At 29.6% G+C, this 27,848-nt stretch overlaps 4 protein-coding genes across 4 annotated transcripts; all 4 read right to left on the bottom strand.

Annotated features, from left to right (window-relative positions):
• Positions 1-9,306: 9,306 nt before the first annotated feature.
• LOC133784567 (uncharacterized) lies at positions 9,307-15,219 on the bottom strand. The gene is made up of 5 exons (XM_062223862.1): positions 15,190-15,219; positions 14,996-15,104; positions 13,147-13,225; positions 12,480-12,564; positions 9,307-9,692 (listed from the first exon to the last, which is right to left on the bottom strand). The coding sequence occupies exons 1-5, from the start codon at positions 15,217-15,219 to the stop codon at positions 9,429-9,431; spliced, it is 567 nt and encodes a 188-aa protein (XP_062079846.1). The 3' UTR covers positions 9,307-9,428.
• Positions 15,220-15,856: 637 nt separating this feature from the next.
• Positions 15,857-16,527, bottom strand: LOC133784566 (uncharacterized). The gene is made up of 2 exons (XM_062223860.1): positions 16,522-16,527; positions 15,857-16,270 (listed from the first exon to the last, which is right to left on the bottom strand). The coding sequence occupies exons 1-2, from the start codon at positions 16,525-16,527 to the stop codon at positions 15,857-15,859; spliced, it is 420 nt and encodes a 139-aa protein (XP_062079844.1).
• Positions 16,528-19,090: 2,563 nt separating this feature from the next.
• On the bottom strand, positions 19,091-21,098 carry LOC133781494 (UPF0481 protein At3g47200-like). The gene is made up of 2 exons (XM_062220516.1): positions 20,857-21,098; positions 19,091-20,776 (listed from the first exon to the last, which is right to left on the bottom strand). The coding sequence occupies exons 1-2, from the start codon at positions 21,000-21,002 to the stop codon at positions 19,369-19,371; spliced, it is 1,554 nt and encodes a 517-aa protein (XP_062076500.1). The 5' UTR covers positions 21,003-21,098; the 3' UTR covers positions 19,091-19,368.
• A 3,603-nt stretch (positions 21,099-24,701) lies between these two features.
• Positions 24,702-25,593, bottom strand: LOC133784565 (phosphopantothenoylcysteine decarboxylase subunit VHS3-like). The gene is made up of 3 exons (XM_062223859.1): positions 25,331-25,593; positions 25,050-25,198; positions 24,702-24,736 (listed from the first exon to the last, which is right to left on the bottom strand). Exons 1-3 carry the CDS (start codon positions 25,591-25,593, stop codon positions 24,702-24,704), a joined length of 447 nt encoding a protein of 148 aa, XP_062079843.1.
• Positions 25,594-27,848: the final 2,255 nt, after the last annotated feature.

The following is a 27,848-nucleotide window of genomic DNA, read 5'->3' as shown; positions in this document are numbered from 1 at the left end:
GCTATACATTATTATGTGATTTTCATTACCTAATAGGTAATATTATTTTAGATAAATGAAAAAGGAAATTGTGTTGTTTTAAAAGGGATTTGATATTGCTTTTAGTCTTGTATAAGGAGTCTTCCGCTTAAGAAAGTCATGTGTCATTTGAGGGCACAATAGGGGTATAAGAGTAATTACCTTACTATTTATGTGACATTGGAGGAAATATTAGAAAATTGGGGGAAAATGATTATATATTTATAGATATATATATACTAGATAATGCAATATGCTCGTTTGTTTTATTTTATTTATAAAATTTATTAATTATTTTTATTAAATTTATATTAATATCATATAAATTTTAAATAAATATCATATTTTAATAAAATTATTTATTTATTTTTGTTTTAAGTTTATATTTATTATAGTTTTTTTAATTTGAGAGTGATAACAAGAGATTATATATTATATATTTAATATAACATTAAATATTATATGTGGATTTTAAATTTAAGTTTCTTGCTACTTTAAAAAAAAAGAAACAATTTATTGCTATTTGACAATAGATTATATTATATATTTAGTATGATATTATTCTAATAAGTGAGTTTAAATTTAAATAAATTTTATTTAAGTTATAAAATGTACGATTTTATTATTTTTTGAATAATTATCATTTTAAAATATCTCAAAAATATCTTATTTTAATTTTTTAATGATTTATTATTTAAAAATAATTATCATTGTAAAATATCTAAAAAATATCTTATTTTAATTTGTTTAATTATTTATTATTTTTAAATAATTATTATTGTAAAATATCTCAAAAGTATCATATTTTAATTTTTTTTTAATTATTTATTTAAGATTAAGTATTTACAAATTACCGTTAAATATAAAAATATTCTGTTAAACATAAAAATATTCGGTTAAAGTTAACATTAAAAAAATAAAAAACCGTTAAAATAAAAAAAAAATTGTTATCTACACATTTATTATATACAAGAGATATAGTACTTGTTTAATTTTCACTCAAATGAACCAAAAACTAATCCTTTTTAGAAAGAAAATATTCTTTTTTATTTACCACACAAGACTCGTGACAGAGTTACGAGTACATAATTGGTCAAAGTAGTTGAATGTACGGTTGAAGACCGGTACTATTATTCAGTGATTTTTACCTAATAAGATAATATATTATTGTAGATAAAATATAATAAATTTTTTCGTTGTTAATTTTAGAAGGAATAATTTTAAAATTATTGGTTTTAAAAATAAAAAGATATATAATCAATTAAATATGGTGAATTATATATAATTACCCTTATAAAACTATCAATATTATAAAATCAAGTTCAAGTTTGAAGACTAATAATAATATATATATACAACTAATTTTATCATATGTAATAATATTAACTGTGAATAAAACATAATTACAAGAAATTTCTTTACTATCATATTTAATATATTTTTTAATCGTGACAAATTTTATTAATTCTGACTAAATTATATATGTTTATTTGGGAAATGTGTATTTTGTAATAAATTTTTAATAATAATGTAACATATTTATGAGTTGTCATCATTCAATTAATATGTGAGTGTTGTTTAAACTATTTGTGATGATATACATAAAATTTAATATACATGAATTGAAAAGTGACAATTTACATGTCACATAATTAGGTGTATTCAAATGTTATGATCCCTTAAACACAATTATACGATAAATTAATATGATGGTATTAGTGGAATAATTTAAATAGAATGATAAACAAAGTTAAAAGAAATACAAAAATTTAACTTGCTAAAATTCACAATTATAATTTGTGAACTTTCGCATTGCTAAAATTCGAATCTTCGATCGGTCGCCGAAAAGCACCATTATAACTTCTTCAAAAGTAAAATTCTCTTATCAATACTTATCAACACGTCGGTAAAGAATATGCTTTTAACAAATTTTAACAATAAAATTTTTAGCATGCCTCTACAGAAGTCTTAGTAAGCACTTTGCTGACAAGTTGGTTTGAGAAAAAGAAAAAAACTTAAATATTTTATAGTCTAAACCCTAAAATATGTGTTAATTAATTTTATAATTATGCAGCACAATACATTTAATTGTTTTTATTTTATTTCTAATTAATTTTGCTCTCACTTCAAATTTTATATAAAGATAATTTTTTTTTTTTGCAAAAAATCATTAGCCATTTTAAAATCGTAGCAAATAAAAAATAATAAGGATTTTATATATCCCCTAAGAGTCTTGTCTTCATAGATGTTTTATGACAATGTGTTAGGTTCATTTTAGGTTTGTTTTATAGATTGTTTTATGTTATGTTTTTTATTATTTAGAATTGTTTTGTGCAAATTTACGCTTGTTTTCTTCTTGTTTCAGGTTTTAATGTTCAAATACATAATATGGAGTGAAATGAGAAGAAACATGTTAAATATGATGAATAAGAAGGATTTAGTTTTGATTGTGAAGTTTCATGGCATTATGTGTGGAAAATACTATATTGAAGATACTCAACACGCGTAGTTTATGCTCTATAACGCAAGTCTGAAACTTTAAGTCACATTTTGACCATGATTTCTTCACTTTCTGGAAATACTTCTAGAAATAAAAGATGTAGATATTTCTCTTAGCTTTCCATATCTTTTTGAATCATTCTATTTGGAGTTATATCGAGGGAGTTATAGTTAAAATATAATGAGCTGACGCTGCAGGCTGTTTGAAACGAGTTTCAGTTTTATTCTGTACAATTAGCGCCCCTGCGCTATTGATGTAAACACTGAGAAAAAATATATATATATATATATTAATGGGTGGGACCCACTTAAGTGAAAAGAGTCCTTTTTTTTTCTTTTCCATTTCCTTCTTTTCTTTCTCTTTCCCCGACTGCTCTCTCTCTCTCTTCTCTTTCTCTTCTTTCTCTCTTCTCTCCACGGCAACACACCACCACCACTAAGACCCAACCTCCGGCAACCACCATTTTTGGCATACGGCGGCTCATTGGATTCGCCTTGCTCCGGTGACCTCAACCACCAAGCGGCACCGCCCAACTCGCCATAAGTTGTTCGGAATAGTCACTCAAAGTTTTGGTCCGTCAACTTTGACTGTGTTTTCCGGCCAACTTCGACCACCACTCGGCAAGTGGCTAGTACCTTTGGAACCAGCATGAAGAGAGGAACAAAACCCCCTAAGTCTTTCCGGTCAACTCGTCGTTTTTCTCCGACAAGATTTTGGGTATCTCCACCCTTTGGAAGCGTTTTCCGGCGACACCGGAGGTCATTTGGGAAAAGGAGTTGTACTTTCGAGATGTAATCATCGAGAGGATCGTTTTGATATATGCCATGCATTATACGTCGACGTTTTCAGTACCGCCACCAACCGCTATTGTGCACCGCTTGAGTGAGGTTTCGGAACTTGAAATTTTAAATATGGTCATATTATATGTCATTGGACACGATTTTGAATAAGGAATGCTATGATGATAATCGTTTGCTCATTTGGTGCACGTAGGAACAACGTGCTATTAAAATCGAACTAAATCATTCTAAGATCATCGATAAGCTTAGGAGCGTTGTTTTGGGCTCGGATTAAATTCTAAAGAGGTAGGGACTCAACTAGACTATTGGACTCATTTTACTCGTATTAAATTGCATTCAACATATTCCAATTTTGATATTTATAAAATGTTTGAAAATTTGAAAACTTAACCTGCATGTTTTCTTATCTGTTCTAAGGGCGCTGAGTGCCAAATATATATTTTTGTTCATTTATTTATGCAGGTTATGATTTTTTGGTTTATTCAAATATAGTTGTTATGCTGCCCAATTTTCTAAAATATAAAGGGAATATGTTTCTTTCTTTTCATGTTTTTCTGCATTTGGTTATACCGATGAGAGCCATAGTGATCATGATTGGTGTGCGTTGTTGTTTCACAACCTAGTCTCTGTGTCATCATAAGTAGATCAGGTGTCCACTCACCTGTAGGTGTAAGGACCTAGCATATGTATACAGGAAGTGTTCTGAGCCTCCCCATTGTGGTGGTTATCAGGTCCGGCTACCCGGTTTAGGATGTCGGATTTTCTACGGTGGGTAACGGGAACTAGGGGTCTAGTGAATGGTGTGATGTGCACTAGTAGCTATGTTCTTATGATTATTTATGGTTTCTCTCTATTTTTGTTTATACATGATGATGTATGTTTTGTTTTCAAAGCTAACCATGCAGGAGTTGTATTAAACTTTTGGGTCCTATGTTATTAGTTGTTTTCCTACTGGGCTTTATAAGCTCACCCCTATCTCTCCCATTCCAGGAGTCTAGTGACGCGAACGTGGAAAAGATGAATTATCGATGGAACCAATGTGTTTAGCCTATTTCTATTTTGTGTCATTATCTTATCTTTTGAACATTGTATGTATTCGACTTCGAATCTAATGATCGGTATATCTAAATGAGCTATGAAATAGTTAGGGATGAGGAATGGTGGATGCTAAGTATTATTTTGGGTGTTTATGATTTATTAAATTTAACTATTTGGTGATTACATAACTGTGGGAATATTATTGTTTTATGTATAATGATAAATGATCAAAATTTTATCACTAATATTTTTATATAAAATTATATGAGTTATTTCATTATTTTAACTTATAATTATAGTATGATTTAATATAACTTAAATGATCATTTATAAAGACTATTTTTCAACGAGGGTCAAAGTTTGACCTTTGACCACCCAAGTTATGGATATTACAAATCTGCCACGGCCTAGGGCTCAGGTTGTGACAATTGATGTCAGAGAGTTCAGTTCTAGGACGTGTGAAATAGCGCCCCTACGCCATAGTGAAGCACCCCTGCGCTTAAGAGTTCCAGAGAGCATGTTTTTGTGATTTTCCAAGTGCCCCTGTGCTATTGTCCGTACGATCGTCGAAAACAAGCATTTTGAGTGAGGTAAAAGTGTATTTTCATAAAAAAAAAATCATTAGGGTTGTTAATTAAGGAGGATGGCGTGCGATTTGTTGGGGTTTTATGCCCTAATTAAAACTCAACTTCTTTGTAATCTCATTTTATTATCAATAAAAGAATATAAATTATTTTTTGACTTTGTCAATCACTTTGCTCACATGTTTTATTTTCATGATTATTTGTTTAATATAAACTTTTTATTAAATCCCGAGCATATAGTTAATCATATTTATAGTGGCGTAATCACAATGGAATATAAATATGATTATATGTTCAAAATAAGTTAGTCCTAAGATTATTCAGTGCACAGGATTTACACTGACTTGCCAATCTACGATATGATCTACTTACACATTGTAGTGTTATGTTCTTTCCAGAACATTAGCAAAGTAGATAAGATCAGATGTATTTGTTACATCGGACTGTACCGATATTGACAGTAGATAAGATAAGTAAACATACCGTTATTATCTATTCTAGTCATATCATATAGTTGACCATAGGTTAATTCAATCTTAATTCTGAGTGGTTAGTATTCTAACTGATTGTATTATTTGAGTTCTTTGACTTGTTCGTTACCAGCTTACCCTACGGACTAGCCCAGACTTACATTTTGGGTACTTGGTAGTATAATTGAGTGGGAGTGTTAATCATAGATATGAACATCTATAGCTTCTGATGCAGAAGTGAAACGATGGTTTCCTTTTAGTTTGGTTCAAGGTATTAAATGATAGAGATCTCATTTCAGTAATTAATATTAGTTTACTAAAATATCATTTACAAGGAACTAAGTGTTTTAAGGATAAAATACAATGAGGGGTATAACGATATTTTAGTCCCATCTCATTGTAGACCGTCTATAGATGATTGAGTGACAATTATGGTTGTAACAATGGACAATTAATAATGTATCTATATTGATTATTAGCGACAAACAATTGGGCGCGGGGTATTATTGGCGGAGTCCCGCCGCTAATACATGAAATTCTTGTAGTGTCTATGAATTCAAGAGTGCAATTCCGAGTCTTTAGTGGAGTCACGAGGAATTAATAACTTAGTAAATTTATTTTTTAGATTTATGATAACTTATTGGAGCTTGATTTCATAGGCCCATGGTCCCCAGAGTACCTTGGATAAAATCATCTAGATAGTCTCAATTAATTGATTTAATTATCAATTAGAATTATCAAAGTTGACCATGTCAATTTTGGATAGTTTCACAGAGTTATGCAATTTAGAAAATAAAATAGATTTTAGAGCAGATTTATTAATTAAGACAAATTGGTGTCTAAATTAATAAATAAGTTTAAATCAAGGTTCAAATTATAAATAATTAATTTGATAAAGTATTTAAATTATTATTTAATTAATTAATCATTATAATATAATACTAGCCTTGAATTTAAGTCCAATAGGCTTATAATTAAAAGGGAAATTTCACGGGCCTATAGCCCATAGGAATTTCGACCTAGGACTGATAATTGGCTATTATTTTATTGATTTTTTAATTAAATAAGTAAACTAATTGAGCCTATAAAATGAATGTTAAGTGAGAGTGAAAACATATGATCTGAAGTTGATGCTTTAGGGTTTTAGACTCTCTCTACAATATAAGTCATTTTCTAAGCCTCCATATTCTCTATATACTTCTTCTCATTGCATCTATCTCATATGTTGAGAATTGTCCACTCTAGTCTAGGTGATTCTAAGGATACTTTGGAAGGCTGTGAAGAAAATTAAAGAATAGTTCAATTTCTTGGTAATACCCTACGACAAAAGGATACAAGGGTTAGAGAAACTGAAGGAAGGACTCAATCATTCCGTTGCACAATAATGTAAGTGGTCTTATCATTATCTCTGTATGAATTGAATTTTCATTATTACAAAATACCCTTTACGGGACACTTTTTTAGGACACGCACCTAAATGCAAGTCCTTAAAAATATTTATGGAGTTTTTAGGACACTCATTGAGAGTCCTAAAAAAACACAATTTAGGACTCGCGATGAGTGTCCTAAAAGAATATGCGAGTCCTAAAAAAATATGGGCTATAAAAATAAGTGTTTTACTTAATAATTTTAAGGACTTGCTTTGGGAGTCCTTAATACTCTTTTAGGATTCGCAATGAGAGTCCTATAAGAATATATGCGAGTCCTATATTTTTTGAAATTATAGGGTTAAAGAATAAAGAAAACTCAGCACTACACATTTGGAGATATACTCAAAATCACACCATTTAGGGCTGGTAGAGGTGAACGGTGGCTGTAGGTGAACGACGGCAGACTCTTGATGGTGGTGAACGACGCTCGACGGCAGCTGGGTTCTTGGTTCCAGCACTCTCGGCGGCGCTCGGCGGCAGCTGTGTTCTCGGCGTCGTTGGCAGGAATGGTGACAGGGGCGTTGGTTCTCGGCTCCAACAGTCTCGCCGGCGGCGCAGTTTCTCGGCTCCAGCACTCACGGCGGCGTCGTGCTTCTTGCCGTGGGGTGTGCTGGTTGCTCGCAGCTCCAGCCGGTGGTTTCCTTCCAAGTATTGTTTTTATTTTATTTTTTATTTATTTTCTTATATAAATATATATATAGCTATTTATATGTATATATTATAATATCATATTTTAATATAGGATAATAATATAGGGTAATAACTTCATATTATAATATAGGGTAATAATATAAATTCAAGTTTTAATATACAAATAAATAATATATGTAACTAGAATGTTTAAAACAATAAAAATAATAAACCCAATGCTTATACAAATAAATAATATAGGGAACTAGAATGTTTAAAACACTAAAAATAATATAGGGTAATAATTTCAGATTATAATATAGGGTAATAATATAATTTCAAGTTTTAATATACAAATAAATAATATATGGAACTACAATATTTAAAACACTAAAAATAATAAACCCATGTCATTTAAAAATAGTTACACATTTTTCATTATTAGCTCTTTTCACACATGCTAAGAATCATGGCATCAAATCATATACATAATAATAATGGAATACTCTTAATTTTATTTTATTTTTAAGAAAATGATTTATTTGATAATAATAGTGGGGCTTTAACCAACTTATGACTTGTAATACTTAAACTAAGATTGTATCTATGTTAAGACTCGAAAGACGCTCTAAGTACACGAGTGGGTGGGTGTTTGGAAAAAAAATTATTTGTTATTTTATTGATACTATTTGTTATTTTACAATTTTGAATGATAATTGTATTACTTTAGTGAAGTTTGAATATCTTAGATATTCATCCGTAGTGAAGTAGGTTCTGGGAATTTTGTGTGCTGCGGTGATAACGGAAGATTGAGAACTTGCATGTCTTAGTGAAGTAGGTTCTGATAATTTTGTGTGTTGCGATGATATATGGATGAAAACATGTGTGATGTTTGATTTGTTTGACATGTTGGTGTTGATTGTGACAGATGCTAGACTAGTAAATTAGGGGATATGCTGTCTGATTTTCTATAGATTTTTTTGTACTTAGTTTTGTGTGGAAATATGAAAATGATAACTGCCACAATGATAAATTTGTGATCCGGATATTTAACATTTGACCGTCTAATTAATAATTAAGTTGAATTTCAATTTTGCTACTAATCACAAAATTTGCTTAATCCGAGCCTCAAAAGAGTCGATTTAGAGTAACTATGTGATCACAGATTTGTGCTTTCGAGATTATCACTACTACAAAAAAAGGTTTTTTAGGACTCGCGTCCCGCGAGTCCTCTATTTGAGAGCCTTAAAAACTAAGGTTTTTTAGGACTCGCAATGCGAGTCCTAAAAAATCTGTGCGAGTCAAAGCGAGTCCTAAAAACTTAATTAAAGGTACTCAACCAGATTTTTTAGGACTCGCGGGTAATTTTTTAGGACTCGCTTTGCATGCCCTTAAAAGTAATTTTTTTTAAAAAAAAAAACACAGCTACAATTTTAATTTGGATTTAAAAATATATATTCATTTGAGTGTCGAATATGTATCAAAAGAATTTTGAAAAGAAAATACTAAAAAAATGGCAAAATTTAAAAAAAAAAAAAAGACTTTTTAGGACTAGCAGACAACAATTATAATTCAAACTTATAAATAAGTAGACACACACAACAATTATAAATATATATAATAGAAGGTATAGATAGTACTATTTCATAAAATGTTATTCATCCAGTACATAGAGGTATTTCAAAACAGTAGCAAACTACACTAAAATCAGCAACAAAATAGACCATAAATCTACCATATTAATCCATTAAAGAAGCATCAAAATAAACCATAAACACACCAAAATCCAGTCACAAAATACAACAAAATCAAGTCACAAAATACACCAAAAACCAATAGTGAAACACAAGTATAAAGCCATTAAAGCATAAGCAAAATACACTAAAGATGATATTCATTATTAGTCTAGGCTCAAAATCAGATCTGAACATATCCAACACAATCAAATGAAACATATTTTAACATAAAAAAATCAAGAAATAAAATAAATACTTGCTGCCGCCGTGAGCTATAGTGTCGCCGCCGTGAAGTTGAGAACCCCACCAGCCAGCCCTGAGCCCAGCCCAGCCACCGTCCCTGCCGAGCCCCTCCCTGCACCGTCGACCCAAGCCAAGCCCAGCCCAGCCCAACCTAAACCCCTCCCTGCGCCTTCGACCTCCAGCCAGCCCCGAGCCCAGCTCAGCCACCTTCCCTGCTGATCCCCTCCCTGCCCGAGCCCCTCCCTACAATGAATTAACAAACTAACTCATCCAACTACAATGCACAACTAGCTCATTTAAAAAAGCTTTGTTGTCTTGCCTTTATACATATACATACATTTTTAAAAAATCAGTCTTAAAATTTAAATATGAATAAATTTTGTAATAAATTAACCGATCAAAATAATAGCGTATCTAAATAATAGCTTAGCTTGTGTGGTATTCTTATTGACTATTAATTAATAAGGAAAATAATATCTTTAGTTCAGAAGTAGTAGTAGACTAATATCTTTAGTTCATATGAGCATTATAACTCATCACACTGGTTTATTTAATAAAAATAAACTCACTACACTAGTTTGGTTTGGCGAAAAGATATTAATTTTGGGTTGTTGAAAAAATATGACGATACCCCTTAGTATCCTAGTTTGATGTACTAAAGTACATGTTGGTAACCTATGAGCCATGTTTTGATTCTAATTTCCATCAAAAAACTCATTAGTAACATACAACAAAAAGATACTTTAAAAGTCATTAGTAATTCTCTACATAGGTTTTGGTTACGAGAACAACATTATAATAATATTGCATAAGTCTTGTTCGAGTAACTCTATTGGTAAAAAAGTAACTCGGTTGATACACAGGAGTAACTCGACTAATACATGTAAGATTTTCGTATTGGAACATAACAACTCAATTGCTACATAATAAAAGAGTAACCCACCTATTACATTTTGAGTAACTCATTAGTACACAAAAAGTAACCTAGTTGGTACATATTGAACCCACTTGTTGATATACAAAATATAACTAAGTTGGTATATATAGAGAGTAACCTTGTTAGTACATTTAGAGTAACTCAGAGTAATTTGGTGGTTACATATAGAGTAACTCATTATTATGTTTAAAGTAACTCGAATGGTAAATATTCGGATCACAAATTTATCATTGTGGCAATCATCTTTTTCATATTTCCACACAAAACTAAGTACAAAAAATTCTATAGAAAATCAGACAGCATATCCCCTAATTTACTAGCCTAGCCATCTCTCACAATCAATACCAACATGTCAAACAAATCAAACATCACACAGGTTTTCATCCATATATCACCGCAGCACACAAAATTCTCAGAACCTACTTCACTAAGACATGCAAGTTCTCAATCTTCCGTTATCACCGCAACACACAGAATTCCCAGAACCTACTTCACTACGGATGAATATCTAAGATATTCAAACTCCACTAAAATAATACATTTATCATTCAAAATTGTAAAATAATGAAAAATATAGGACCTAAATGATATCAAGATTTAGTGGTAACCAAATAGTTGAAAGTTGAGACAATTGTAGAATTGGAGCACCTGAAAAAAAATATATACAGATATACAAAAATAGTTTATAATTATATGTCTATTTTTTTAATAATATTAAAATGAATGAAATTGAAACACTCTACCTAGGTCCACTCCTACTCCTAGATATACTATGTAAAATTTCATAATCCAATATTTCTATCACTTGATGACAAAGCAAATATATGCAGAGCTCGTAGGTATACATAGGTCCTAGTAAGGCTATGTATATCTAATTCTAGCTATACTACATAATGATACAATTATTCATGTGGGCGAGGCAATACTTTTCATTAACTCTTATCTATCTAGCTAGCTCTACATTTTTAGAAATGTATAAAAACAAAAACATTAAAATCTATAAGTGAAGAACTCCAACATTAATTATAGGTGTGTAATAGAATATGTTAATCATTGTTGCAAGTTGCAGAATCTCAAAAGAAGAATACAATGAAATGAATTTGAAAGAGTACAAAAAAACCAATCAACTTCTCAAAAAACAAAACTACAAATCAATGAAACGAAATGAAACAAATTGAAGAAAATGGGCTTTACACAGTACACGTTTAACCACAAAATTAAGCAATAATATGAATCCATATCAATCTATGTTTTCTGCTCTAATAAAACCAGTAAGGCTAACCAAACAGGTCCATTGTTTTGAGTACTTTTTAGCAGTTTTACCACTGAAGCTGAACATGTAAACATAATCAAAGGTTACAAAAATACAATCAGAACAACAACCACCTTTCAACCAATTTTTTGAAATATATATATCTTATATGTATATATAGCCAGACTTAGTGTCTATTGCCTACCCTATTTCAATTTTATATAAATATAGATAGTGCATGACATATACAAAACAATTGATACAAAAAAAAAAAAAAAACAGTGGTATAAAGCAATACTCGGTGACAAAAAATGCACTAATCAATAAATTATGCAGACCAAGCATATTACACTAACAGAACAATAAATACAATGTATTAAGTGAGTACAACTTTTTGAGCAAAACAAAAATTACAACTGCAGCTATACCAAAACACTCATACAACAACCAAAACAATACTTCACCCTGTATATTATACCTAAGTGTCCACTTTGCCAAGTTATGAGTTGTGAAATTGATTTATCCTATTTAAAAGTCAATATCAGCTTTATCAAGTATTTCTATTTCTTAAGTTTTGTCAAAGTCTTCGAATAAGATACTCAATTCTTATTTTACTATATCAATCTTTTTTTCCATTATGGAGACTTTTTTCAGAGCCTTTAAACTTTGTAATGGATTTGTTGCTTTTGGCAGATGAATTGGTAGCATTTCCTAATAAAGTATTATAGTTTGCCCACCCTGGATTATGGTCCTAAGTTTGTCCCTGGTTGGGATAAAGTTTAACACATACTACATATATCTAATATCATAATCAAACCATTTACAGTCTGGATATTCACACCTTTATCGAGCAGTCACCAGATTGGTTACAGCACCAGCATTGTCTATACCCCTGCTGCAGCTTTAGCCTCAGAATCCGTCTTTCCCTGTACAAATTTAGTTTAAAATGTGTATGTGTATATACAAGATGACAAATCCAGGCTCAAATATAAATATTCAAGTTTTAAAATTAGACGTGGATTTGGAAGCCTTCAAAATTCTGAGAATTAAACACAAGATGACAAATCCAGATTCAGCTTACAAAAAATTCAATGAAAACACACCTCAACTTATGGTTGGAGCAAATTTGAAAAAAAAGCAGAAACTTAGAAGAGGCATTTCATCAAACACATTGTAAGCAACTTTGAAAGACTGTAAAACAGAAAGCATTTTATCAAACAGTTAGCAATCAATTATGAATGAAAAACACTACAAAAAGCTAAACTATTGAGAAACTTTTTCAAGACTACCTATATCTATAACAATTATTTAAAAAGAACAAATACAAAAAATAGAGTTGTTACATTGTTAATTACTTTATTAAAAAAAATCACAAAAAGAATTGAAATTGCATAAACCAAACATCACGAGTCAAGTGATTGATTACAAATATCACAAAAATGATAGACTGAAGACCATTAATTCAAAGTCAAAATTAGTAAAACAACATGAGAGAGAGGGGGGCTTGCCTGAGTTCAAAGCCAAACTGGTAATTGAGAATAGAAATAGGAGAAGCTAGAGGAAGAGTAGATGTTGCACACAAATGATCTTACGCTAATGAACGGTCCAGATTTAGTTTGACCAGAAAAGAAAAATGAGGCAGAACCCACGCTTGCTGGAGGCGTTCACCACCGTCACCGTCGCCGTTCACCCAGCTGCCGCCGAGCCGCCGTTCGCCCAGCAGCCGTCGTTCACCACCCAGCAGCCCTAGATCGTGTGATGAATAAATCCCCAAATGGCTGATGATATTTCTATTTTGTGTATTTTAACCTTATAATTTCGAAAAAGTCATAGTTTATTTTATGCTTTTTACTTCAAAATAATTAAGGACGTGTTTGGAGTGTCCTTAATACTTTTTTTTAGGACTTGCTTCTAAAAGAATATTAAGACTCCAAAGCAAGTCCTTAAATGTTTTAAGTGAAATACTTATTTTTTAGGACTCGCAGATTCTTTTTGGACACTCATTGCGAGTCCTAAAATAGTATCAAGGACTCCCAAAGCAAGTCCTTAAAAATATTAAGTAAGACACTTTTTTTTAGCCCAGATTTTTTAGGACTCGCAGATTCTTTTAGGACACTCATTGCGAGTCCTAAAAGAGTATTAAAGACTCCCAAAACAAGTCCTTAAAAATATTAAGTGAAACACTTATTTTTATAGCCCAGAATTTTTTAGGACTCGCATTTTTTTTTAGGACACTCATTGCGAGTCCTAAATTGCATTTTTTCAGGACTCTCAATGAGTGTCCTAAAAACTTCATAAATATTTTTAAGGACTTGCATTTATGTGCGTGTCCTAAAAAAGTGTCCCGTAAAGGGTATTTTGTAGCAGTGTATAAGTGCAGGATAGGTCTTTCTAGAATTTAAATCAAATTCCTCATCTTTTCTCTCCCAAAAGAGTAAGTGATGTGAGTGGTGTGAGTGCTTAGATACTATTTGGTTTATTATTTTAGATAAGCTACGGTTTGGTTCCTATATTAATATATGGTTTAGTATATATTATTTTTTATGGATTTATTACATATGTTTGCATACTTATATATTAATTATTGTTTTAATTTTTGCACAAAATTTGATAATAAGATACTAAGTATATATGTGAGTGAAATTATATGATATCAAAAATTTATATCTTTGTCCTATTAAAAATTTAGAATTATTTTATGATTTTACTATTACATTAATTTTGGTAATCACATTCTAGTTGGTATATATGTGATTGATTGGATCTTAAAATCCAAATCTCTCATTGTGATTTGGATCCTATTTATCACAAAATTTGGATAATTTCATGCATTGCATGATAAAAACATAATAAAAAAATGGATTTGGATTTAATTAGGTAATATTATGAGATCATTCATTATTAGTATATATACCAAGAGAAGAGAGATCAAGGATCTATATTTGATCACATCAAGGAAATTTCTTTAAGTGCTTGCTTTGTTTAGCTTAAGTGGAATAATGATGAAGCTAATGTAACTTGTGGCTAACATTTATTCATCTTTCTAGTATTGTTGAAAATAATGCATATAAACACAAACCATTTTTATTAACAAACGAGCAACTTTTTGCATGCCTTGAATATATAATCTAATTAGACACACACACAGAGAAAATATGTCTAAATAAAAAAAGCTCTTAAAGTGTTCATTAACTCATCCACGCCTCCTCTGCAACCCATCTCCATGAACTCCGAGACCCCCAGCTCCATCTGCATCTGTGCCCGCCTAAGTGCCCAACCTCTCGCGCAAGTGCGCGAGCCCAATTGAGGCACCCACGTGATTCCTGGCGCGCGCGCCCCAAGCCCAGCTGCAAGAACCCAGATGTGAAGCACCCCGGCGACACCTCTGTTCCATCTCTTTGACCGAGTCAGGGTTCCCAGAAAAAAGAGCCGCCACAGACCCATCTCTCCTATTCCGAACCCAACCCTTCAAACCCAACTGGTTTACGTTCTCAATAGTCCAATTCTTGTAAACACACGCCTTAAACCCGACCCTTAATTACAACCCTCACCTGCAAGCACACAAAACCCAGAAACCCCATTACTCTAAAATCTCAAATTTATGCATTAATTGATGATTCAAAACAAACCCATTACTCATAAATAGAGTAAAAAACGTACCGCTTTGGTGGAGGTGGATTGGGTCGAGTCTGGAGTGTCGAAAGATTAGGAGGACGAGAGTGAAGATTATGGAGAAAATTGATTTTCAATTAATTATTTAATTTTAAATAATTTTTTTAGTAAAATTGATTTTTAATTTTTAAATTAAAATTTTAATCCACATCAGTGCCCAAAATGCCAAATCTGGTCTCCGTTAGCCACATAGGACATAAAGTAACAAAAGTTCCACAACTCAGTAACGGGAATAGTTCGGGGGGAATTTAAAATATCGCAAATCATTCGGAGGCACAATCAAACAATAATAATAGTTCGGGGATAAAAATATTATTTATTCTATAAATTATATCGAATTCAACATCTACGTACCAACCACAACACAACAATCAACCAAGCAAACACATTTTTGTTCGCCCAAAACAACAAAACAGATCTCATATTCAACAAAAACCACAAAAAAGAAAAAAGGAAAGAAAGAAAAGGAAAGCATTAAATGATTAAGTTCTCCTAAAGCATAACTACGTACATAAGGATATTAAGAATCCCAAAATAGTGAAAGTGCTAATAGCAGTCATCATCATCACCACCGTAATCACCACCATAATCATCACCATCAAAATGACCACCATGATCACAACCAACATCATCATCATCATCATCATCATGACCACCAATATCATGAGCATCAGCATCACCATAATCATGATCATGATCACCATCATCACTATCAACATGTTTGAGCTTGAGCTTGAGTTTGGCCTCAAACTCATACCCCTCATATCTGTTGTCGTATTTTTCAGTACTAGTACGAGTATAGGTGGTGTCCTCCTTGAACCCTAAACGGCCTGTGCTCTTGTCCACGAACTCATCTGAAGTAGAACTCTTCTTGACAGTGATTGAAGCTCTGACACTCTCGTCTTCCAAAATGGAGCTGAAGAGTATATTTCGGTCGAGTCCTTCAACTCTCGGCCTTTGCTGAATGAAGAAGAAGAAGAAGAGTAGTGTGCCATTATATATGTCTAGATATTCTCTCTTTGCAGTTTGTATAACTAGTGGCCTATATATATTGCCAGAAATTATTAGTTTTATGTGAAATTTGATGAGGAAATATTAAGAAATTGTGGGGCAATAATTATATATATAAATAAATATATAGTTCATTTGAATGAACAAAAAATGAGTCCTTTTTGTATTTTATTTACTACATAAGACTCGTGCCCACGTACGTACATGATAGAGTTATGAGTACATATAACTTGGTTAATTAGAGTGGTTGAAGTGGTAGTACTATTATCAAGTTATTTTTAGCCCTTATTATAGATAAAATCATAAAACTTTGTGTTACTTTAGAAGGAATTTTTTTAATGTTGGTTTTAATTTAATTTACATTATTAGTTGTTGATTAAATTATCACGCTCAAACGATGTACATTTATAAGATTTAGTTGGAGTTTGGACCCTAATAATATACAACTAATTATTTTATCATATGTTAAACTATTGCGAATAAAAAATCGAGAAAATTAATTTTTGCATTTCTCTAATTTTTACGTTTATCTACATGTATTTTATGTCTCTATCACTGTGTTTTCCTTCTCAGACACTCCACTGATTTGAAATCTTGGTTTAATAATTTTTTTTATTTAAATTTCTGCTTCATGTTTATATTTCTTCATCTTTGTCCATGACAAATTAATTCCCCAAAATCAACCTTCTGTGCTCCCGTAACAATTTTTTATTTTAGTTTTTATTCAAATTTTTTGGTTTTTATATATATATATATATATATATATACATATATATTTTAAAAAATTTAACATTAAAAGTTTTAAATATATATATAAAATAAAAATAAGGTTGAAGATCAAATTTTCATACGAACAAAGAATTGGGATCGAATTGTATTCCATTTTATTTAAAGCAAGTTTTTTTAAAAGATGTTATTAGTAGGATATTTGTATCAAAATAATAAGTTTGGGGATTAACTTTCTAAATGAAATTTTATGTGGTCTTGGTTCACGTATTTTTTAAAATAAGTTATTTCATGCTTATCATATTTTTTCATTCTCGTTAAAATAATTAATGAGCTGGTGTTTATACAAAAGTGAGCTGGTAGACACAATTATTATTCTCTTTCTTTCTTTCTTTTCTTGAATTGTGCAAGTCCCTCTTGGTCACTTGAGGACACAATACAATTATTCTTACAATGGTTCTGATACCCTATTAATTACAGAATAAAGAAAATATAGTACTCAAAGAATGAAATAATATGTGCTAGCTCACAATTCAGAAGGTAGTGACCATTTATACAAACGTGAGGAATTATAATTATACTAACGGATAAGGGAAATTTGGGACCACCTACTTTACACAAAATGATGATTAATATAGTGATTACAATGATGAGTTAATTAACTATGTGTGCTAATAATATTAAATATATATTGCAAATACGAAGAGTATTAAGAAAAAGTGGATAAAATGATCAGAATTAATATAGAATATGAAAAAGTTATATATTATTTATTAAATAATTCTTACATTTAAAATAGTGAAATAATTCTACATGAAAAAATTGAAGTACGCAAATGATAAAATGGAACTGTTACATTATCACATATATATATATATATATGAGTTACTTTTAATAGTTATTATGATTACTTTAATATTAATTATTAGATTAACATTAATGATTTATATTTATAATTGTTAATTAATATTTCTAAAAATAAATTTTAATTTTTTTAAATTTAAAAAAAAAACTACTTGATTACACGACGGTCACATATTTATTAAATTAAAAAATTAAAAAAAATCTTATTTAAACAATATATATGAAAATTCGAAATTAATGTAAGAAATTTTTTTTACTTGTTGGTGACTTGCTATACAAAGTCATTATTATATTGTCACATCATCATAATTGTTAGTACTCATCTATGGATAGTAACTATCGAGAAGTCTTTATAAATCGTTATGTTATGAAATCTATGACCTATATACCACCACAAAACAAGAAACAATCATACTAAACAAGAAACACAATAAGAATCAAAACAAGATAATGGGAGTAATTCAAAATGAGCAAAAGTAAATGAATATTGAGACAAGAAGATGTACGTGGTTGAGGTCTCCTTTTATTTTATAGAGCCTACATCAACAGCAGGAACAGCCTTGATGGCTTGGCGCACTTATCTCATTATTAATCAGCTGAAGATTACAAATGGCAGAGAGTACACTTCTCATCTTTCAGAAAAAAGAACAAACTTTCTTCCACCAACTAAAAATGAGAGAAAAATTACAACTCAAAATACGTCTTCTCTTGTTGAACCTTATATATATATATATATATATATGTTTTAATGAGAGGCTTGTTCATAACAGAATTAACTGCTTGTTAAATGTGTCACCAAACTAATCACATAACAACGATGACATTATTATTGCTGTTATAATTACTGATTAACTTTTTTACCATAACAGACGTGCGTTGACTAAAGATATGCATACAAACAAAATACAGTCCAATTATTCTTCGCATATTATTGAATAATACAACTATGCTTATTTCATAATTAGTAGAAGATCACTGAGTTTTCATCTTCCACACGAAAGCTTAATTGCATATATATATATATATATATGAAAATTCTTTTACAGTCTTTTACTTTTAAGCCCTATCGGTGAGACTTTCAGTGTTCTTAACATTTAAATATTTTTCGACACAATTTTTTTAAAGACTGTGTATATTGTAGCTATTTAAAGAATTAGCGCGATTTTTAGAAAATTCCGAATAGTCTAAAATACTAAAAACTAGTTTCGAACATGTTGCACGCGTCACTAATTTTTTTATGCACGTGGAAAGCAGCATATTTAAACTTAGTTTTCGATACTGTAAACTATTCAAAATTTTCTGAAAATTTGCATGATGCTCTAAACAATTACAATATATAATCATAAAAAAAAATCCTGTCGAAAACTATTAACAAGTCAAGAATACTGAAGAGTCTCACCAGTAAAGCTCAAAGTAAAGCCCCGGAAAGAATTCTCCAATGTATATATCCACGTAGCTCAGTGCCCCTTTTTAGGATTGACAGAGTAATAAGTCTGAATCCCTGTTAATATAAGTCCCGCTAGTATAGCCAAAACACCGACGATAGCCCAAGGACTTCTGCAATATTCTTGAGTCAACTCAGCTTTCCACTTAACCACCTTTATCTCATAATACTTCTGTATTTCCATTTTCACACTCGAATAAGCATCATGGGACACCAAGCTTCGGCCTAAGCTGTTGAACAATCGAGCAACTTCTTCGTCACTACTAAGAAGATTTCGAAGTATGTGTGCTGATCTCAGGTCCTTAACATCTTGTTCACTGTCGATGAGCGAATCTAACAACCTCAAATATGAAGACACAGCGTAGTTTTTCTGATGATTACCGGGAGACATTTCATAGGCAACCAAGTTCAACAACTTTTGTTTTGTCGACTCGTCCACAATCAACGGTGGAAGTTTAAGTTGGCCGAAAATATATAATCGAGATGAGAAAGAAACTGATCTCAGGCCCCTAGAATACTCAGGCACCATCTTTATGCCAACACTCTTGAGATCATTAACGTTGCGAAATGAACACTTATAGTCTCTACCCTCTTCACGATCATTAACAAGACTGCTCTCTTTAGAACAATCATCGTCAAATAAGAGCTCTGATCTGAGAAGGTCAAGGAGATGAACAGGCGTGTTATTATTACCTTCAAAGAGTTGTTTCTTCTCTTTCTTCTGCTGTAGTAAAGAGCTTCTTTTCTGATCGAGCCGAGACAAACTATATATCACCGGTGCCATAGTGTTCATAGAAACAAAACGATAGAGATTTATTGCCAACTCAACCCCTTTCTCACTCAACCTCATCAATATCACCAGTACTTTAAAGGGAATTTGGTTTTCCAGCAAGAACAAATCATGGCGAATCTCATCTGCTTTGCCATTGATAATCTCATCATCAGACTCTTTTATCTCATTTTTAACGTAACTATCAATAAACTGCAGCACCGAACACCCATCCAAAAACAACATCCTGCTCAATTTGCCTTGATCATTATTATCCTTAATTACCTTTTCTTTGAAGAGCTTCTTTAGTTCATCTGCAGTGAAGTTTTTCTTGAATTCAGGGAGAAGAATCTCCACAGTTTTGCCGCTACTTCGAATAAATCTAGCTGCCAATCTACGCTTGAGTTCGGTCTTTTTCAACTCCGAGCACTTGGCATAATAAGGACCGATTGCAATCGCCTTTGGCTGGTTGCAATACTGATTCTTAAATATCTCTTTTCTGAGGATGCTTTCTGGAACCTTTTGTATCTTGGTCTGTGATCTCTCATCATCATTTCCAGCAGCTTCAGCCTTTTCGGCTTTTTTTATGCCATTTATCAGATCTCTATCACCATCACTCATCATCTTATTCGAAGCAGGGAAGGACCTAGAACTGTAGATCGATCAAGGGTCTGTCCCAGTTAGAAAAAATATCAAAACTATATATATATACACATAATATATAATGAATACCTGATGATCGGTTCCTGAGTGGAAGGCTGCTCTTGTTGATCACGAATTTCCATGTAGTTCTTATCTGTCTCAGTCGAAGTCTGCTCATCTGGTTGCTCATCACCAACGGAAATTCGCACATCGTCCTTCTTGGTATACACATGCATGTTCTCTCTCTCTCTCTCTCTGGTGAAAATAATTTAAATATAAGAAAGAAGAAAACAAAACAAGTACTTATCAGATTGTTAAAATGGTTGTGCTCGAAGGGTATATAGCTTATATATCATTTCAAATGAATATATATATAGACAAGAAAAATGGTTGTTTTTTATATTTTTTTTAGGTTAATTTTAACATAATATTTTTATATTTAATATAATATTTTTATATTTAATTGTAGTTTGTAAATATTTAAATTTAAATAAAATAAAATAATTAATTAAAAAAATAAAATATGATATTTTTTAAATATTTTACAATGATAATTATTTAATAATAATAAATAATTAAATAAATTAAAAAATGATATTTTTTTAGATATTTTACAATGATAATTATTTAAAAATAATAAATAATCAAACAAATTAAAATATGATATTTTACAATAATATTTATTTAAAAATAATAAAATCATATGTTTTATAATTTAAATAAAATTTAATTAAACTTAAAATCACTTATTATAATTGTTATACCCAGATTTCGAGCCATAGTAAATATGACCTCGAAAGCTAAGTTCGCATTAAATGGTCTTGTGAGGGTTAAGGAATGCTCTATGATTGTAAATCGGAGCCTGCAAAGTATGATACATGACCTCGAATGTACTGACCTCGAAATGATCTCGATCTCGAAAGATAGCTCTGAGAGCCCCTCATCTTCAGGAACAACTTCGGAGCAGGGATCTCGAGCTCGATATGCTATCTCGAAAGCAATGTTAGCTCGGGAGATGTCAGTGGCTCGCACAATGATGTGAAACCTTAGATGCTGAAGCCTTGGAGATACGCTATGATCACCTTGAATATCTACAAGTATTGTAGATATGGGATGTAATACTCATTTATTGATGTAAATCCCCAAGAATCGTGGGATATTATTTAGTCAGTTATGCGTTTCCTGATCTTTGGGGAACGTTTCCTTTTATATCTGATTATTGGCATTTAAGGTCATTTATTTTTATTCACAAAAGAGTAACTACCCAAAATATGTGGGATAGTATTCTGCATCCTTCTCTATAAATAGAGAGGCCATGCACCATTGTAAGGGACCGAAATTCTAATCCTTGAGAGAAAACTCTGGAGAATTCATGCTAAAGAATTTTTCAGAGACAATCTTAAGATTAATAACAGAGACTCGTGGACTAGGCAGATTTAACTGCTGAACCACGTAAAAACCGTGTGTCTGATTCGTTTGTTTCTTTTAGCCATTGTCTTTAATTGTTTACGTGCTCTCTTCTTTTATCTGCTGATGAAAAACGGCGTCAACAATAATAATATCATATTAAACATATAATATAATCTAATGTGAATTAGCAATAAATTGCTTTTTTTAAATAAAAAAAACTAGCAAGAAACTTTTAAAATTCACATATAATATTTAATATTACATTAAATATATAATATATAATATATAATATATAATATATAATCTCTTGTTGTCACTTTCAAATTCAAAAACTAGAACAAACATAAACTTAAACAAAAATAAATAAATTATTTAATTAAAATAGAATATTTATTTGAAATTTATATAACATTAATATAAATTTAATAAAAATAATTAATCAATTCTATAAATTCTAGTATATATATATATATATCTATGTATATAACCAATCCTTGGTGTAACATTTTCTTTTATATCAACTTTAATGATTTATTAATTTTTTTATGTATATATAGGGATCGACTACGAAGCTTCCAATTTTTTTTACAATATTGGTGCACCATTTTTTTTATTTTCGACACCTGAATAGATATAATCCAAAAAAAAAATTATATGATGGTATATTATAGCTATTTAGAACATCCTACAAATTTTTAAGAAATTCCGAATAAATTATGATACTAAAAACATGGTCTAAACTGTCTGTTGAACACGTGCATGTTCTTTTATATATGCGTGTAAAATTTGACAGTTTAAACCTTGTTTTTCGACTTCGTAAACTATTTATAATCTCTTGAAAATTTGTAGGATATTCTAAATACTTACAATATACACTGTTATATAAAAAAATTGGGATTTTATCTATTCAGGTGTCGAAAAAAAATGCACTGGTGTTGTAAAAAAAAGATGCGTTATAGTAGCTCCTAATATATATATATATATGAACATATTTTATATTAGAAAATTAATTATTAAAAAATATCTCAATGTAATTGTTAAATAATTTTCTATGTAGGTAATTGGTTGGTTTTATTCAAAAAAAAATTATTAAGTTTATATTAATATTATTAATAAAAAATTAGTTTTAGTTACATTTCCTTAAATTTTATAATATTATGATAAAGTTAACAAAAAAATATCATTAAAATCAAGAAAAACTGTTAATACACATTTTTTATAAGATAAATATTACATTTTAATTTTTATATATACAGTTTAAATTTTATTAGGACGTCGATTAAAACTTTGTGAGATTTATTTTGTTTGATTATTTTCAACTATATCTCAAAATTAATCCCTAAATACTAATATTAATATAATCTCACTTATTGTTTTATACATCAAACTTCAAATACAACATCTCATATTTTGTGGTTTCATATACTAGTGTGTATACGAATATGTGGTTTCATATACCAGTGTACATATATTCCTATTCGAAGTATGTATGTTAACTAATCAAATGTGGTGGACACAATTATTGTTAGCTCAAAAGCATCTCTCTATTTCTTTTCTTTTATTCCTTTATTTTTGGGATAATAAAAAAGCATCCATATTTGGTCAAAGATTAATCATGAGGAAAACGTTGAGAATATTATTAACCTAAATAATGATATCAAGAAATTAATGTCTTTGTTTTAAAAATTGTAGATAAATGACTATTTTATATTGTTAATTATTTAAATTGTCATTTTCTATCATTTTTTTTAATTTATTTAGAAATTTATGATTTTAATACTGTAATGTATATATATTAGTTTTGTTTAATTATATTTTATTTTAAAGTTATATTGATTTTTCAAATTTTTATATGTTGTTGGTATATTATTTTCCAACTATTGTATATGTTTTTTATAATATAGTATATCATTTTATTTTTATGATATTTAGTTTCTATCTTGTTATACATAATTGTAGTATATAATTTTGTATTATTGTATATACATTTTAATGATAGTATATAATTTTATTAGCATAGTATATGTATTTTTTAGTAATAATTTTATAAGTTTTATTGGTATATTATTTTTTAATTCAGTATATATATTTTATGATAAGGTATATCATTCAATAACTTATAAGAAAATATAAAAAAAATACTTATACTATAATATTAAAATATTTACAATAAAATAGTATCAATTTAATTTACTAAATAACATATTTAATAATCTATAATATTAAAAAAATATATAAACATTTACTTATTTTTATACACCTCTCAAAATCATTTTGCATACAACCCGATAACGTGTCTGCTTTACAATATTATGGGTCATCTGATTGGTAGCACGAGTTGGGCCGATTTCATTTAGTCATTGGGTTGGGCCTTGCTTAAACAACAACGCGAGCAACCATATTCTTGGCATTTTCACATTTGAATGAGAAAATTGTCATTTATAGTGAATGACGATTTTTAGATCACATTAATATGTAAATAAGTATTTTTTTAAAAAACTTGCAATATATTGCTTTATTACTCATCATCCAATCATAATAGATAGTATATCCATATTTACTGCAGTTTAAAAAAAGTCATTATACATTAATATCCTTCACATATATATATATATATATTAATATATATAAATCAAATTCAAGATCAACCAAGTCAAAATCAGAATCAGACCATAAACACAGCCATCAATACGAACACATAATTAATTCCCAAAACATTATCACTTTCAAAAGAAAAAAAAAAACACATTAAAAAAGTGCTTCTAATAACATAACATAAGGATATCACATACATATACACATAATAATAAACCCTAGATGATACAAGTGCTAGTAGTAGTCATCATCATCATCATCATCACTATAATCATCACCATCACCATCATCATCGTCATCAACAGCATCATCAAGTCCATCGTCATCACTATCATCATTATCTTCATCACCATCATCACAACCATCATCATCATCCTCAGCATCATCATCATCGTCATCAGCACCATCATCAAGTCCATCGTCATCACTATCATCATCATCATCACCATCATCACAACCATCATCATCATCATATTTGATCTGACGGTTGGGGCTGCTGCATGGTTTAGGGTAAGCAACATGCTTAAGCCTGACTTTGGTCTCAAACTCATGAGCATACCCTTCATTCTTGTTGTCGTATTTGTCCGTACGACAATAAGTGGTCTCCTCCTTGACCCCTAAACGACCGGTTCTCTTGTCAACGAACTCATCAGAACTGAAACTCTTCTTGAAACTGGTTGAAGATCTGCCATTGTTGTCTCTGAAAATGGACTTTGTAGAAGAGTGCAGTTGGGTTGAGTCCTTCATCTCTCGCCCTCTGGGGGTTGAAGAAGAAGAAGAAGATGATGAGTGAGTGGTTGAGATTTGGTTTATGTGTGCCATTAAAACACAGTAACTACTGATCATATATTCTCACTTTACTCTCTTTCCCATATATATAGCCATAAATTATTGTTCTTATTATTTATTAGGGTTATATTCGACATAAAATATATGCATGCATTTTTATATTTTTTTAATATTAATTCTAATGAAATGATAATACTTTAAATGTTTTAAAAGTTGTACTTTAATATTTTTTTTGCGGTAATAATATTTAAATTTATAATTTTGGGGTATTCGTTAATACTCACCGTTAACTGTTTGTTAAATATTCACGTGACACATTTTTATTAGTTTAATTGGCGGCAATAATACACAAATATTTTCAAAAGTTACACTTAATTTTTTTTTTTTGCAGTAATAACTAAATATACAATTTGTGTGCAGCCGTTAGTACCCAGTGGCACATATGCATTTTGGGATGATTTTAGATTAAATTCTTTAAATATTATAAAAATTATTTTAAATTTTAAAAAATCTAAAAAATTATTAAAAACTAGTTAATAATATGGATTTTTGGATGACTTTGAGTTTCAATTTTAATTTGGGTTGTTTCGAATTTGTAAATTTTAGTTTTATTAATTAGTTTCTAATAATTTTTTAGATTTTTTAAAAATTTTAAATAATTTTTATAGTATTTAACGAATTTAAGGATATTGGCAGCGATAATACCCAAATCATTTATAAAGTTACATTTTAATACTTAAATTTATGAGTATAAAAATATGTCACATGGATACTTAAAGGGTAGTTAATGGTCAGTACGAATAATTGCACTAAAATTGTAGATTTATGTATTATTATAAAAAAAAATATAATAATATTAAAATATAATTTTTTTAAAAAATTAAGTATTATCGCCGTCAATATTTATTTTTTATTCAACTTACATTAAATATTATTTACTTCATTATATTATAAATCATAAAAATAAATATTTCAGTTCTTTGTATGAATGGTATATTGATTAATGAATATATAACAATCAATACCGGTAATTTTAAAAATTTGATAGAATTATTTCATTACATTATAAACAATATAAACTACTTCCTGATTTAAATGGTTTGTGTTTTAAATTAATTTTCGTTCATTTAACTTAATTTAAAAATATTAAAAATTTGGAGTATTTTTTAATTTTTAATTAATAAAACGACAATTTAGTAAAGAAAAGAGCAGTTGCTTTGTCAAAAAAGAAAAAGAAAAAAGCAGTTGCGGACCCCACTTCTGCTGCACTGACAAGCAACACATAGGGTGAATGCCACGTGTCAGTGTGATCCTCTACTCTGCAGCGCACTATTCCCACTGTTTTGTTTTTGTTTGCAGAGCTCTCCATCCATTTTTTCTATTTTCAAAATTTTGTAATTTTTTTTTAAATAAGTTCTTTTTTGTACTTATATATAAATTAGGATAGTTATCTACTATCTAGTGCACCCAAAAATATGTACATCTTTATACTCTCTTCGTTGGTTGGCTTTGGAAATATTTGTGTATATTATATTTATTTAGACTATTTATAATTTTTTTTAAGAAATTTTAAATAAGTTACAGTATAAAAAATAATGTATAAACAAACTAATTTTTATGTGCATAACAAAAATAATCACACGTGAAACAGTTTATTTAAACCTTATTTTTTAGCACTGTAAATTATTCAGAATTTTCTAAAAATTTGTAGATGTTATAAATAGTTACAATTTATATATGCATAAACAAATTTGCACCAAAAATACTTTCCGAGCCAAAAATTACAAGAGAGATACACCTGTGTCCTTTTTTAGGGGTTCAAAGATTTTTCCTATAAATTATTACAAATTATTTATTTATTTAACAAATAAGAATTCCCCTTTTATATTATGGCCATCGCCCTCCAAACTTCTTTTTCGTAACAAAAATCCCCTTTAAATTTTTTATATGTTGAAAATTCTTCCAATTTATATGCTTATTCTTCCGGATCTTATTTATTAAAATAAATAAAAATAGTTTGCATTCTTTTGCATCATTACTATCATTAAGGATTTTGATATTATGAATCCTTTTACTTTGTTTTGTATACACTAGAAACTCTATGCATAAGATTTACAAGGTTAAAAATATTTTATTTTAATTTTTTTAATTATTTATTTTATTTTATGTAAGTTTAAATACTTATAAACTACTATTAAATATAAATATATTTTATTAAATATAAAAATATTTCATTAAAGTTAATATTAAAAAATTAAAAATGGTTAAAATCAAAAATTTATATTATA

This window comes from Humulus lupulus, chromosome 6, assembly GCF_963169125.1.
Source record: "Humulus lupulus chromosome 6, drHumLupu1.1, whole genome shotgun sequence".
Lineage (NCBI taxonomy): Eukaryota > Viridiplantae > Streptophyta > Magnoliopsida > Rosales > Cannabaceae > Humulus > Humulus lupulus.
Note: the sequence above shows the minus strand (reverse complement) of the source record. Positions and strands in the feature narration are given on the sequence as shown.